A 14628-nucleotide genomic window follows, 5' to 3' on the forward strand; every position below is an offset into this window, starting at 1 on the left:
TGTAAAGTAGCAATACTGTTCAATATATGGAAGGAGGATTTATTCAGACTTTTTCCTTTTAAGGGTTTGTGATCACTGTGCAGTCAATAAGATGTCTGCCACCAGCCTGAGTACAGTCTTTGCACCCACACTTGTTGAGACTGATGTGGGTGATGACATTCAACCAGCAGATTTACTTGCTTTGGCGAATACAGCTCAAGAGCCTAGAGTTGTGGAAGTGCTCATTGTGTGTCACCGAGAAATTTTTCCCTAACACAATTGTAATGTAAGTATCTCAAGATTCACAGACACACCTTGTTGTAGAGAAAACTTGCACCAAGTAACTTGTGCCTTCTTTAAAGTAGATTTAATTATTTCTCAGATGAATTGTTTATAGAGTTACTAACATGATGTAATAGATATATATTATGGCAGTTAACCTTTATACAATGTCATGTGGTCTTGTATGAAATATACTGCAGTGTGTTTTTAACAAACAACTCATTTTAGATCATAAATTTTTTACACAAAATATTATATATAATAGAGGAGAAAATAATTAAATTAATCTTGTTTTATATAGGTAATATTATATATGCAGTAGCAATATGCAAGTGGTGTAGGTGAAGAATACTGATATGTGATATTTTAGGTAAATTAAATTTTTTAAATTTTGCAAAAGTAATTGATAATTAAATTTGTGTAAAATGCTAAGCTGAGGATTAGCCCTGATTTTGTTCATTGAATATTTTTTAAGTTAGAAGTAGTTGATTGAAATTGTAACACTGAACGACTACCGGTACTTAAAGTAATGATATGGAATATGACAGCAAGAAATAACTTTAAACTTGACAATATTTTTAATATTGTGAAGTTGCATAGAAATTATTCAAAATTATTTATTTATTTATTCATTAATTTTTAAATACATGAACTCTATTTAGTTGAACTTAATATGAATCTTCTTTCAAAATTAACATAAAAAGATTTACTTTTGGAAAGGTAATTTTTTAAGGTCCAGTTAAAATTTTAGAAAACGGGTTTGTGTTTTTTGACGTTCCACAAAAGCATAAAGAATTTATTTTCCAAAATGTGAATTGGAGAATTGGAATTCTCTAAACATTTTGTGGGGAAGTTATATTCTTATGAACAAACACTAGTACGTACAGTATTAGGTTATCAAGATATGGTCCTCCCCTGTGTGGTCTGCCAGTTGGCTCACTGAATGAAAGACAGTTCTATGAACAACTTCCTTTTATACTGTAAATGCTTAGGATAAAACTATCTTTGACTGCTCTTTTATAATACTATAGTACAGTATGTTTGTTAAATGTGACTGACAATCTTTGTGCATAAACACATACCAGGAAGGTGTGCCTGCATGTTGACACAGTTATATCTGTTTATGCCTTGAACCCAGAGGTCATGAGCAGGCCCAGGAGAGAGGCACAACCCCCTCTCCTTCTATCAATGGAACCCTCGCTGATTAAAGATGTGAAAATATAGTCATATATTGTACAGTGTTCACCAAGTGGTTAGAACCATCCTGTTGCATTAGTTGAGAGTCTTTGACATCATAAATTTGATCCTACTCTATTTCCAGCCACTGGCCCCATAAATTTGTGAGCCTAATCAGGGGCATGTAGTAGGAAACTCAACCAGTGAGTGCTTTCAGCTCTTACCCAAGATGGTGGAATGTGTTACAGTCATATGCACTCTAGCAACCATTCTTTTTTATTGTAAGAAGCTACTTAGCATGTGTAGTGATGAGGAGTACCCAGCTTCCTCCATTTATAATGAAATCTCTACCTTGTCTTTCAAGATGTTCTCTCATTTTGACCAGAATCATAAAGATGTTGGTTTGGCAACCTCATGTATGGAGAGACAAAGGAGGAACCTCAGCCTTAGCATCTTAAAAAATTAGAATTGTTTGATTTATTGCAGTTAATACAAAGCATTCATATATAAATATTGTTTGTGTATGGTTTACTGTATAAGCAAACCCCCACAAAAATATTGTTTAAAATGACCTTTTTGGAAGGTTGACAAAACCTTTTGAGATCACCTCCCACATAGGAGGTGAACTACTATCCATCAAGAATCAAACTATCTTGCCTCTCTTGGTGTCTAACCATGAGGTTGATTATAGGAGAACTGCATTGTTATTTAATAAGCTTGAGGCTATCATTATGGAGAGGGCAATTTATTCTCTGATTGGTTAAAGGCTTTTGTTCTGTCCTCTTTCTGCTTTTTTATTTCATTGTCTGTATTGCTGGCACTTTGTGGCTGCTCATCCCCATAGTGCTCCATCTCTATCACGCTTGTCATTCTGGACATCCAATTGTTGCACTGAAAGCTGGAATTTGGGCTGCCCACCTGGGTACTGAACAGCCCTTCGATCTTGTAAGTGGGGGATCAGCAATGATTCTAAGAGATACTTTAGCACATACAGTATAGGTACAGACGATTTCACATTGGCACAGGTTATTTTGTCAGAAATAAGAATAGTATGTAGTGAACTATATTGTGGATTCTTCCAAACCAGTTTCCTGCCCAAGTGGCACAGCACTTACGTCACTAATTTTTCTAACAACTTCACTTTTAGCACTACTGTACAATCATTGCCTTATACCTTTTCTTCACTGTAATTAGTTGGGTAATAAATAGGATTAATGGTAAAGTAGCCAAGCTGCATCTGAACATTAGCCTACTACACAGGGTAGACTAACAATTATTGGGGTATATTTTTGTGTGTATGCTTGCCAGACTTGGGCACTTAATGAGGAACAAAATACACAGCACTTGCCTCAGCTGCACTTTGGGAAAAAACAGTTGCATTTTTTTTTTTTCATTTGTAATATATAAGGAAAACTGCAATGCACTTGTTTGTGTTCAACAGGAGTTGGCTGTACATGTACTGTACTTTACATTTCATGAGTATGTAGGTCTATCTAGGCAAGATATCAGTGTACAGTATGAACATTTTGACCATTTGATATCATTTTTATCATTAATCCTCTAATGCATTTGTGAGAGTACCACGTATATTTAGGTAAGTTATACCTGTAAACTAGTATGATAGACACACTAGAGGTGAGAGGGATAAACATTCAGGAAGCAGCAACATGGATCAGGTGGATGTTGGGAGATTGATGTGCTGCTAATGGCTTATGCTGGGTTGTGTGAAGCAACAGGTGTAAACTAGGTAGATATTTGGGGCCATAGTGTGGAAGAAGAATAAGTGACAGCAAATAAAGAATGTCAATATTATCTTGTGATTCATCTCACTCTGCCTTGTACAGTAGTATGGAAAAGCTTGCAAGTTTTATCATTCTTGTAGTTATTGTAATCTGTGTTTCATTTAATAAAATTTAGTTTTTTAAGAGTTGAAAATAATTTCATGAGTGAAGCTATTTTATGAATGTGTTCATATGAATGAATGTATGTGTGTGTGTGTGTGTGTGTATTTATTTATATATACACAATTTTAATATTAGTGCGACATGTGATTTACAAAAGGCAAAGTTTCTAAACCTGAAACTGGTAATGAAAACAGGGTGCAGGGAGGCTTTAAAATACAATTAGATTAATAAACTAATGTATTCATAGAATATTCCTGGTTTACATTGTAAGTAATATCAATGCATGTCGTTACTTTATTACACAAATAACTTGTTATCCTGAAACAAACACGATACACTGTAACCTCTTCAGTTGTGTGCAGGTCTTTTGCTGTACAGGCATTTAGGCCACAGGTAGGTGCCTAAGTAAGTTCCCAGCAAACAGTGAGACTTGTACTTTATAGAAGTAAAGTAGTTTAAAGCAATAATCTTTATATGTCTTGTTGTGTTCACTTTGCTATAGTTCTTGTTATTATTAGTGCTCGATGGCCCTTTTGTTTATTTATTAAATGTATTAAATTTCTAATATTTTCTCAGATAATCATCAAATAGATTCATATAAGACTTCAAGTGATATTTTCTCAGATGATCATTGTATAGTTTCATACCAGACTTATCACATGAATAAAACTGTATTTTCAGAATGAAATTTGTTATAAATGAAAAAAATTGATTGAGGGAAACTTATTGATGCTATTCAGTTAGAGAAAAAATCATAACAGAATATTTCCGGCTTCTAATTAGAAAAATAATAACTTGTGTATGAAGTCTCCATATACAGTACAGACAGTCCCCGACTTACAAACACCCACACCTACGAATGGAATCCTGGAATACTGTATTTTTTAACATCACTTTATTTACAGTAGTTACCGTATTTATCATGTATGGGATATTCTTGCTGTTTGTATGGGCACGGTTGTGTTTTAACCTCACATATGAACACTGTTATGACTTACAAACAGATTGACGTACAATAGTCCAGAAATGTAGTCCGTTCGTAACTCGGGGACTGACTGTATATTGTAGTCAAGAGTGCCAACCATGGAGGTACTAATACATGTGTACATTATACCTCCTTGATAGTGTTCATGGTAAATTCTTTACAGGTGTTTTCCATATGCACCATGTTGTTAACAGTTTATGCTCATCTTATACAGTAACCCCTTGATAAGACACACTGTTATGTTAAACTAAACGCTATGACCTAGTTAAACTGTGTACGGTACTGTTGAATTGATGAACAAATACTGTAGTATAAATAAGGTTATGGTCCTGGGGTTAGGTTCTCATAACTTGAGATGTGAGAACACATCTAATTGGTTGACTAGGGATAAAATGCAAACACATCATCTAAAATAACCTTTGAATCACAATGAGGAATATTTTCTGTACTCAAGTTGGGGGTAAAGTAAATCTAATCAAATCTTTGTGAATGTGAGACTCAGACTACCAGAAACTCTTCCTAGGACAGATACTGTAATTGAATTAAGATGAGAGTTTGAAATTCTTCATAATCTATAGTATCCTGTGAATAATAAAAAAAGCAAGTAAATTACAAGACAAACTAATGTACTGTACTGTACTGATAACGTGAAATTCACTGCTGGAGTCACAAATACTGAGGACCTCTCAACTTCTTGTAGCAAGCATTTTTGTCAAAATTTTATCCTTCCCTTATCAGAAATAACGTGAGCATGGGTGTGTGTTGTTACAAACAAAGTGTATTCTAGTGATTCATGTAAGTGATTCACTGAGCCTGAACTTTCATTTGGCTGTTGACTCCTAATGTGACTAAATCTTCCCCATAAATCACTCCTAAGTGAGTGAGGACTTTGTGTTGTTGTAGCTTTTAGTGGACCTTTATATACTGAACCGTGTCTTAAGAGAATTGTGTTTCACAAAAAGCCTTTCTTATTATGAGTTTACTGTAGATATTGAAAAAATTTTTGCTTTGTGTAAAAGACGATAAATAATATTACCCGTACAATTAGTAAATGTTTATCTATAAAGGGCAATAATTTATATATCTTTTCTAATGTACAGATTTATCAGTTGCTTATATATTTTTCTCAATAAGTTTTGTTTGATATGAAGCAGAGCATTTTATTATGATAATAGTTTGTTAATAAAGTGTTGAACATCACTTTAAGGAAACCTACTTAGAATAACATTGATTGTTAAAATGAGGCACAAAAGCTTTTATCAAATATGGCTTTTTGGCCAAGATATTCAAGGACTTTCTTAATACTGTTTGCTTTCAGTGTACTTTGAAGTCATATATACATATAGAAAGTATATAAATAATTTTTATCTTTAAAAATATATGTGTAAGAATACAGTATGCGAGTCCATTTTGAACAAATCCAGATCTTTACTCAGCAAAACTGATGAATGGCTCCATAGTGTGATACAGGTATGTCTAAAATGGACATTATCTCATATATTTGGAGTGTGTCTATCTGGTTTATTCCTCTTCTGCGGTAATATTCTTATTGCTGGCCTAGCACTCTGACACGCATTCCTCAATAATTTATTGCTTTCCTCTGTCTAATTTTGCTTCATTCTTGTAATGACATATTGTACACTTCGTATCTTTTGATGAAATGTATTTCATATTTATTTAGTGAACTCCCCATCACTTTACACACAGTATATGCCCCTGCTTGTAACTGTGGGGTGGGTTATTGTTTTTAGTCCTGCTTGTCTGTGTGTAGGTGTGTCCTCGAAATTCTTTAGTCGGTTTGTTTGACACGTCACAGGATCCACATGGCTAAACTTTCATTGCTAATTGTGCCAAAATTGATCAAGTGTTGCTGTTGTAATTGTGGATGCAATAACAACATAAGATTTGTCTAGTGGTTAAAGAAAGTGATGACATGATACAAAATTCAGCGGTGACTACATTAGTTTACAGTAACACCATCATTACCTAATTAATGGTAGGGTTAAATCAGCTTTCCTTTAGATCCCCTACACTTGAAAATGTGGAAGTGATGACAGCTATATGTCCCTGATGTATTTAATAAGCTCTAGTTTCTTTTTAATAGGAGGTATTGCCATAGTGCATTTGTGTCTCACCACTGCAATTTTGGGTGTGGTCCCTTGTTTGAGTGTGAGAAGGTTGTTATCCAGTGTGACCCTACCAAATAGTGCGGGTTATCTCCATGAACTCTGGTTTTCTCCTGCACTTAACACTGGACTCATGAGGGTAACATCAGGCACATTGGGGGGTTAAAGAAGCCACTAGCCTCCTTCCCACATCATAGAAGTAGATTGAAAAAACAAAGTAATACTGCATTATTCACGGCAGATAGACATATATTTATGACTTTTTTTATGGCTGTAACACAAATTAGACATATATTTATTACTTTTTTTTATGGCTGTAACACAAATATTTAATTATTAGAGCACAAAATCAGTCGCAATGTTAAAAGCAGATCAGTACACAACTTGGGAGAGAGGTGTTGTGTGTTAAGAATGGGGTACGTGAGGAGTTCAAGCGATATCAATGATTTAATGAAAGCATATACCGTACGTAAAATATTCCTGTAATTTACACCCAAAAAATTCACAAACTACTATACTGTATACTTACTGTATTTTTGTAGTGGTCTGAGAAGATAAGAGTGCCTTTGTATAGAGTATAATGAGGTGAAAAGGCAAGATAAAGAGTTGAGTGATGAGTGTGGGATAACCTTCATACTTTTGAGCTAAGATTGAGGGTCAGAATGATATGTTAGATGCCTCTGTATGTCTCGTGGTGTGGAGCATTAGAGTGAAGCAGCACCTTACTCAGTGATGGCCGTGTGTCCTGTAGAAGTGATACAGGTAGTGATACATACCCTCTTATATCCTACTTAAGTCTTCATTGTAGATTATATTGTTGTTGTTTTTAGAAATGTTATACAATAAGGGAAACATCTAAATAGTGGACTTATATATTTATGCTCTCGTCAGCGCCACTTGCATTTTTTAATATCACAATACAGTACCTCTTATAACCCTATGTAGAAGTTGCTTAGTAGTATAATATAAGATGGTAGTGGGTTCTAACAGCCTAAGTAGTGGTAGTGGCATCAAGAATTTTTTGTTGTTATTTGGTGTGTCGTCTGTGTTCCAGTTACTAGATGCTTAGTAAGTGTGTCATTGTTTTTGATGTAGTACTTAATATTTTATCTCCCCTACTCTTTTTTCCTTCAACTTACACCATGCCGGGATTGTTTCATGAGTATGTGGCGTACACTTTAGAAACTATTGTATGCATGATGAACTGTTCTCTGTACAGTATGAGTATATTGTTATTATTTTTTTTTAAGCTAACAAAACATGAAATGCATCTGAGTGCACAAGAGTCGATTGTTCTAGTCTTATTAACAAAGATGTAATAATATTGTATAGTTATGTATTATAAAATTATCTGTACACATAATTTTCTTTTTAAATCTTTGTACTTAATATTACATCACTTTTAGAGCGAAATTTTTACCTGCAAGAAGACCATTTCCAAAGGTGTTTATATTTCCACTAAACCCATACGAGGCCTTGAGGTTGATAGAGCCATACCATACACAGGTTCATGGTAATGTTGGCTCTGTTTACTGTGATCATTACCAAAAAGCATTTTCTTCTCATACTAATGTATACTGTAGTTACTTAGGTATTGTAGTAAGTATGGGGTAACTCCTAACTAATTTCATATTACACCTGATACTGTACTGTACTGTTTAACATACTGTAATTTGTTAACTCTGCCACCTATCTGTAACTCCCCACCTACTATGAGAATTGCTATTAACTATTTAACTATTTATCTTGTTCCAACTTTAGCATTCATCACTGACTCTTTCTCAGTAAGTTGTTTATTGGTATTGTTAGTTGACAGCACAAATTAGTTATTATTTGTTGAGTAATTGAGTACGGTACTATTGTAGTGGTTTACGATGCACAGAAATATTATTATACAACTGTTACACTGTTCATGTTCAAATTTAAAGGATAAGCTTATTGCATATAGATTTTTTATATTGTACAATGTACATTTAATTATTCATAAAATTAAGTTCCTGTATATGATAACAGATTTTATGAATGACTTATTGTTTAGGGAGCAAGTTAATTCTCCATGACGACCTGTCTTGTCATGTTTATAAACAGCACAGTGACATGGTGCTGTAAGAGCAGCTATTCTTCCGGCCATAACCAGTTCTCACAGTTCACACAAAAAAAGGGAACTCCTGCCACCCTAATCTGTAAACTGGATCTCTAGGAAGATATTCCCATTTTGCTCTTTCCCATTCTCCTGATCATATGATAACATTTATTGGGTTTATCATCTTTTATTGGTTGGTTTATAGAGTATTTACAGTACAATGCTGTACCAATATATACTAAAATGAAATATGTAAGAAAGTATTTGTGGCAACCATTGGGTCTCTTATGTGAATGAAGTAAAGGTGTTCAGACAAGTGCCTCAGGGTTACTTATGTAAGATTTGTCTCTTATTTTGATCAGTGTTCCTCGTGACTGCCAGTAGGTGGGGCCAACATGGTATCACTCACACAGTGATCAGACACTGATTGCAACTTTACCTGTCTTCATGACAGTTTTTTGTCAGAAAGGATATCTCCTTGGTTCTGATTGAATTATTGTACTGCAGTTGTTTGGAGAGTGCATTAGGATAAACTACCACAAATACAGATAAAATCCAGATACAGCAGCTGGGATTTACAGGTCTGCATGTAAGGTCCACCTTAGGAAATGTCTTGTGCTCTTCATATTGTTGTTCTTATAAAATTCAGAGAACTCCTCAGGGAGCTCTACCCAGTGGAATTGTTCAAAAAGTTCAGGAGAGATTATTTTAGATTTCTTTACCTGAATTATCATTGAACACAAGATCCAGGCAGTTTTCATATTGATGAGTGGAGATCACACCCAGCTGCTTATAACTGTAGATGGTGATAATATTTTGATCAATATTATCACAACAACACAAAGGGGGTTTTAGCTATACCAGTAAGAAGGTAACTAAAAATTATATTGTTTTTTACCCCAATTAGCAGCCTGTGTGGAAAGAGATTTTAGAATGAAGTCAGCTGTTATGGGGGGAGGGGGTCTTTAATAGCAAATATGGTAGTGTTACAGAAATAGTTAGAATAAGGCTGCACATTAGGCCATTTATATCATCTGTTTTGGGGACATTTAAACCCATAGGTGGCACTTTTTATTTCACGTTATAAAAGACACCTCATATATTTGGCATTGTCGCTTAGTCGTTCTGCTTAAGCACATCCTTCCTCCTGGTACACCTGACTGTATCTGTAATTCACCTAGTACAGTACACATATTCACTGCTTTGATACTGTCTTACAATACTACATATTATTTAAGTGACTCTTTGGACTATTCCTGTGTGGTTATTGTCTCCGGCCATCCCAGGAAGGGGACTCGGAATGCATGGTTTTTACTGATGTGTGCAGTCATCCATTCCTCTGTCCGGCCGGCAGTTATGAACTCAATAACTCGAGCAAACAACTATGAATTTAAAGTCAGACCTGAGTGTGTGGCTACATCACAACATATTCTTGAATGGTTTTTGTAATTGCATTTTTTTTAATTACTGTACTGTACTTTTCTGTACTATTCAGATTTAAGGTCCCTCAGATTTTTTGTGGCTTGATGGGGAATTGTCCCACTTTAATCAGAGCTTCAATGGGCACTGAAAAATCTATAATAGCCCTGTAACCTTGGAAAGCATTAATTTTGTTTTGAAACCTAAAAAAATGGAAATTAGCCATGGAAAATAAAGGCTATTGGGAAAAAATGGCCTTGTGATCCTCAGCTTCCTTCTTATTGACAGTTGTATTTTTATTTGTGTTTTTGTAGTAATTATTTGTTTTATTGAAAAATGGTAAGAGTGATCATATTTTTGTGTTACATAATGTTTTACAATATCCAGTAAAGTGTTGTGATTATGAAAGGACAACAATGATATTATAGTCTTAATTATTTCTTTAGAACAATAACATGATAAAGTTGAGTAGAATACTGTAGTTTGTCTGTAAGAGGTGATAAGGTTTATAGAGTTTTTCCTTTATTTGTAAGTCTCAAACATTTTATATTAATATATAAAGGAGCCTATAGAAATGGAAATTTGGATCTGTAAAAGCCAGGAAATTTGTGTGGTAAATGGCGTGATAAACCTGCTTAATGGTAATCCTGTTTCAACTTAATCATCTCAACAGTATATTCAGTTTGTAACAATTTTGTTAATATAAATTAAAAGTTGAATACCTTATTAACAGGAGAAACTTTTAGGCAGGATTTAACATTGATGGAGTAAGGTTTATATATGCCAAAAATACAGTGATAGCTTCCTGCTTAGCAGGGATTGGTGAATGAATGTCAGGAAGTCACAGGAGAACTGTGATCATGCATTTAATGCTGGCATTTACACTAATGATTTAAGATGATCGTCTGTATGTTTGATTTTTATATAATTTAAAATAAATGGTTCTTCCTTGTTCAGTGTTTTATATCTTTTATTAATGCTATGTAAGTCGCCCTAGTACAGACACAGCACACTGTAGACTTAACCTTTTTATCAGCACGTAAGATGGCAGTGTAGTCAAGACTGCCCTAGATATTCTTCACTTCCCTACCTGTAAATTTGGGATTATGTTTTACAATTAGGTGTAATGGCTACAAATCAGCAAACCTTTGAGGGGAGGAGAGCACTGTATCCACTTAGCCACTGCAGTATACAAGAAGGGTAGGAAAAGTGCGGCAGAAAACTACAGGCCGCCATCATCCAACACCTGACTGAACACTGCCTTATCAACACATCACAACAAGGTGTCATGAAAAATCCTGTCTGACAAACTTACTCACATTCCTTGAAACGGTAACAGAATATGTGGACCAAGGCTCACCAGTGGATGTATTGTACATGGATTTCTCCAAGGCATTTGACAGTCTCACATGCATGACTAGCCTCTAAGATCTAGGCACTTGGTATCACAGGCAAAATTTTCATGTGGATTAACAACTGGATCAAAAACAGGCAACACAAAGTGGTAATAAATGGAGTACATTCTATACATTCTGAATGGAAAAAGGTTCTCAGTGGAGTGCCACAAGGCCCTATCCTTGGATCCACCCTGTTTGTTATCTACGTAAACGACATAGATGAAAATATATCGAGCCACATTGTCAAGTTTGCGAACGACATTATGATATTGGAAAGGTAGCAAGTCAGGTTGATGTCACAACAATGAGGAAAACCTGAATGCGTTGTTCAAATGGTTTCGAGACTGGCAAATTCTCTTTTAACATTACAAAATGCAAGACCTTGCACGTAGGATACAACAATCCTAAGCACAACTATTCTGTTAACACTTTCCTGGATACTGCCAATAAGGAGAAAGATAATGGAGTTGTGATAAATCATTCACCTCCAGAAGGATATAACCACTAGAAGAGGTGCAACACAGCGACTAAGACGATTCTGGAACTGTGTCATCTCAATTATCCAAGTACCTGTAGACTGAGAGCCTTAGGATTAGTAACCCTGATAAGGATGGACATATTGTAACTACAAGCTCGCCAAGTTATGCAGAATGAAAATAAGGAAATACTTGTTCACACAGGGCGGTAGACCTATGGAAGGGTTATGGGAAATGTGGTTGTGGTGGTGGATGGTTAGAGAGAGTGGCAGTATTGGTGGAGGGTTAGAGAGAACGTGGTAGTGGAGGGTTAGAGAGAACGTGGTAGTGGAGGGTTAGGGAGAACGTGGTAGTGGAGGGTTAGGGAGAACGTGGTTGTGGAGGGTTAGGGAGAACGTGGTTGTGGAGGGTTAGGGAGAACGTGGTTGTGGAGGGTTGGGGAGTTACTTTGTGGTTGTGGTGGTAGTTGGGGATGCAAGATCATTGTGTGTGGGGGGGAGGGGGTGGATAAAAGAACATGTCTAGTATTACATAAGCCTCAGTTGAATTTCAATCCCATTTTAAGATGTCGCTTCAGTGGGTCGTTTGTATATAGATATTAGAGGAAAAAATAATATGTGACTCTTAAGAATACATATCCTGAGGTCTTACTACACCTGTACCTATTAATCTTATTATGTACTGCTTGATTTAGTAACATTTTATGACACCCTGAAGTATGAAGGTTTTAATCCTACTCATGTGTTCAATAAGTGTAAATTCCCGTACAAATACTGTAATATATATTTTGTGTGAATTTGAACTGTTTTGCGAAGCTACGTTATGGTGTTTATTATTTACACTTGGTATTTGGTGGCTTTATTGTAAGTCATATTTATTCCCTTGATGATGCTCTGTCACATTTAAGTTTATGTTGAGTTTATCAGTATTTTTTTTATATTTTAACTAAATAAACACCACATTTATTCACAGTTGAGACTTGGTGTAAATTTTAGGCCATTTTAGTTTCCATCTTATTAACAGTAGTTTGTTTACACCCGTGCATAAATGTGTACGCGTATATACAGCGACTTTAAGTGTGTGAACGTGTCCATGAAAGCACTAGTGTACACGTCCATCCTGCAGGTTAGACAGTTTATTTGTGTTAACCTCACCAGTTAACAGGTTGTTTATGTGCCTGGAATATGATCTTCCGACAACAGTATTACCTGTCACCAGTAATCTGTGTGTTATGACCCTCTCTCTTTAGGCCCGTGACCAGAGGATTTTCAACCAATGATAAAAATGTGTGAAATAGATCATAGAAAACCTGTGTTACTTTAATGTCACTTGTCTAGCGAATTTTTTTGGTAAACATAGACAAGTCGAAGTTAAAAACCATGTCAAATTGCCAAATATTGTTTGAGTGTCACCTTAAGATTAACCCCCCAGTTTATTTTACCTTAAAGTTAACCACCCTTGATACTAACCTATCTTATCCTAACCCTTCAGATAGTGTTAGGGTGAAATGAGCTGAGGTGGTTAATCTTCAGGTGATCCAAGTTTTATCTTTACCCTCCCTGTGTGTGATTCGTGCTGTCAGACCCTCCCTACAGACAACAACACTGCAGGTTTGGAATATTGTTAACTATTACAATTTACGAGAATGTCAAACAGGTTTCTATATTTTTTTCGAGTCCTGTGGTGAATCCTGGTCTTGGCTGGCTCAGGGCCAACTTACCGCCACTTAATGGGCCAATACCACCGGATCGTGGCCAAGAAAAGGTGGCCAATCAGATGACCCCCCATTGTGTATGTTCCTGTAGGGATTATCGGTCCGTGAACTCCGCCCACTGTCATGTGATGTCAACTTTATCTGGTCTTAGGGTCTGACTCAGATGTACCCCGGGGAACGTAAAGAAATCTGACTCCATTTTGATAAGCCTTTGAGAACCTTATTTGTCACTGATGTTGTAGATAGTATTTTTTTGTCGATTAGGTTTGCTATTGCTGTTCTTGATGTAATATATGTCTTGTTGATATTGATTTGATGTTAATGCTGACGTTAATTGTTAATATTGATGGGCTGATGTTAGTATTGATGTTAAAAGTGTTGGTGATGATGTTTTCGTTAATTACGTTGATAATGCCCCCTTTTAATGATTTTATGTATCAGTGACCTTAATATTAATGATGTTGGTAAATTTGCTGTTAATAATGTTGATGTTAATGTTTATATGTCGGTGTACTGTAGATGATGAGTTTAATTACGGTTATAGTTATTAATATTAAGTAGTCAGACATATTGGCAATTACTCGATCATAATTTGTATTCACGTATGGTGTTGTTAAGCCATAGATATCGTCCGGAATAACTAAATGTAGTACATAAACTGGCCGGCCACAAGTACAACCGATTCTCGTTTCCCTCGGCGACTGGGGAGGGAGGGAGGGAGGCGGTGTATAAAAATTTCATGCTTAACGAGTGTGTAACAATATGTAACCTTAAGTGATGGTTAAAATTAGTAAGTTTATTAACGGGAATAGCTATCCGTGTGAGAGGGTAACTCGTTTTAATAAGACTCGTCGAAATTATACGTGTCTTTTGTTTTATGTAAGGCCATATAGTGGGTACGGTCTACAGAACCCGTGTTTAGTTCATCTAAAGAAGACACACTTTAACCAAGCGTGAAACTGAGGTGTAATCAGACTCCGTTCCTGAGTTTAAGCCACTTTATCATAGTGTGTAAGTTTTATATTTAGGAGTGACAGAAATAGTGATGGAGGGATAAGAGAAGAAGAAAAAAAAACAAGATGTGAAA

General features: G+C 35.6%; 1 protein-coding gene across 6 annotated transcripts in view; it reads left to right on the top strand.

The window, feature by feature from the left end:
- The window catches only part of LOC121864165 (N-chimaerin-like), a 72464-nt gene that overhangs the window by 10288 nt on the left and 47548 nt on the right, over positions 1 to 14628 (top strand). For 5 of the 6 annotated variants that reach the window (XM_042363149.1, XM_042363150.1, XM_042363148.1 and 2 more), the window contains one exon: positions 64 to 10906. In XM_042363149.1, coding sequence (XP_042219083.1) covers positions 64 to 253 — 190 coding nt within the window. In that variant the 3' untranslated portion in view covers positions 254 to 10906. Of the gene's footprint in view, positions 1 to 63; positions 10907 to 14628 lie in introns of those variants that run through there. The other variant, XR_006088557.1, reaches the window with a different exon arrangement.

Source organism: Homarus americanus, unplaced genomic scaffold, assembly GCF_018991925.1.
Source record: "Homarus americanus isolate GMGI-L3 unplaced genomic scaffold, GMGI_Hamer_2.0 scaffold26351, whole genome shotgun sequence".
Lineage (NCBI taxonomy): Eukaryota > Metazoa > Arthropoda > Malacostraca > Decapoda > Nephropidae > Homarus > Homarus americanus.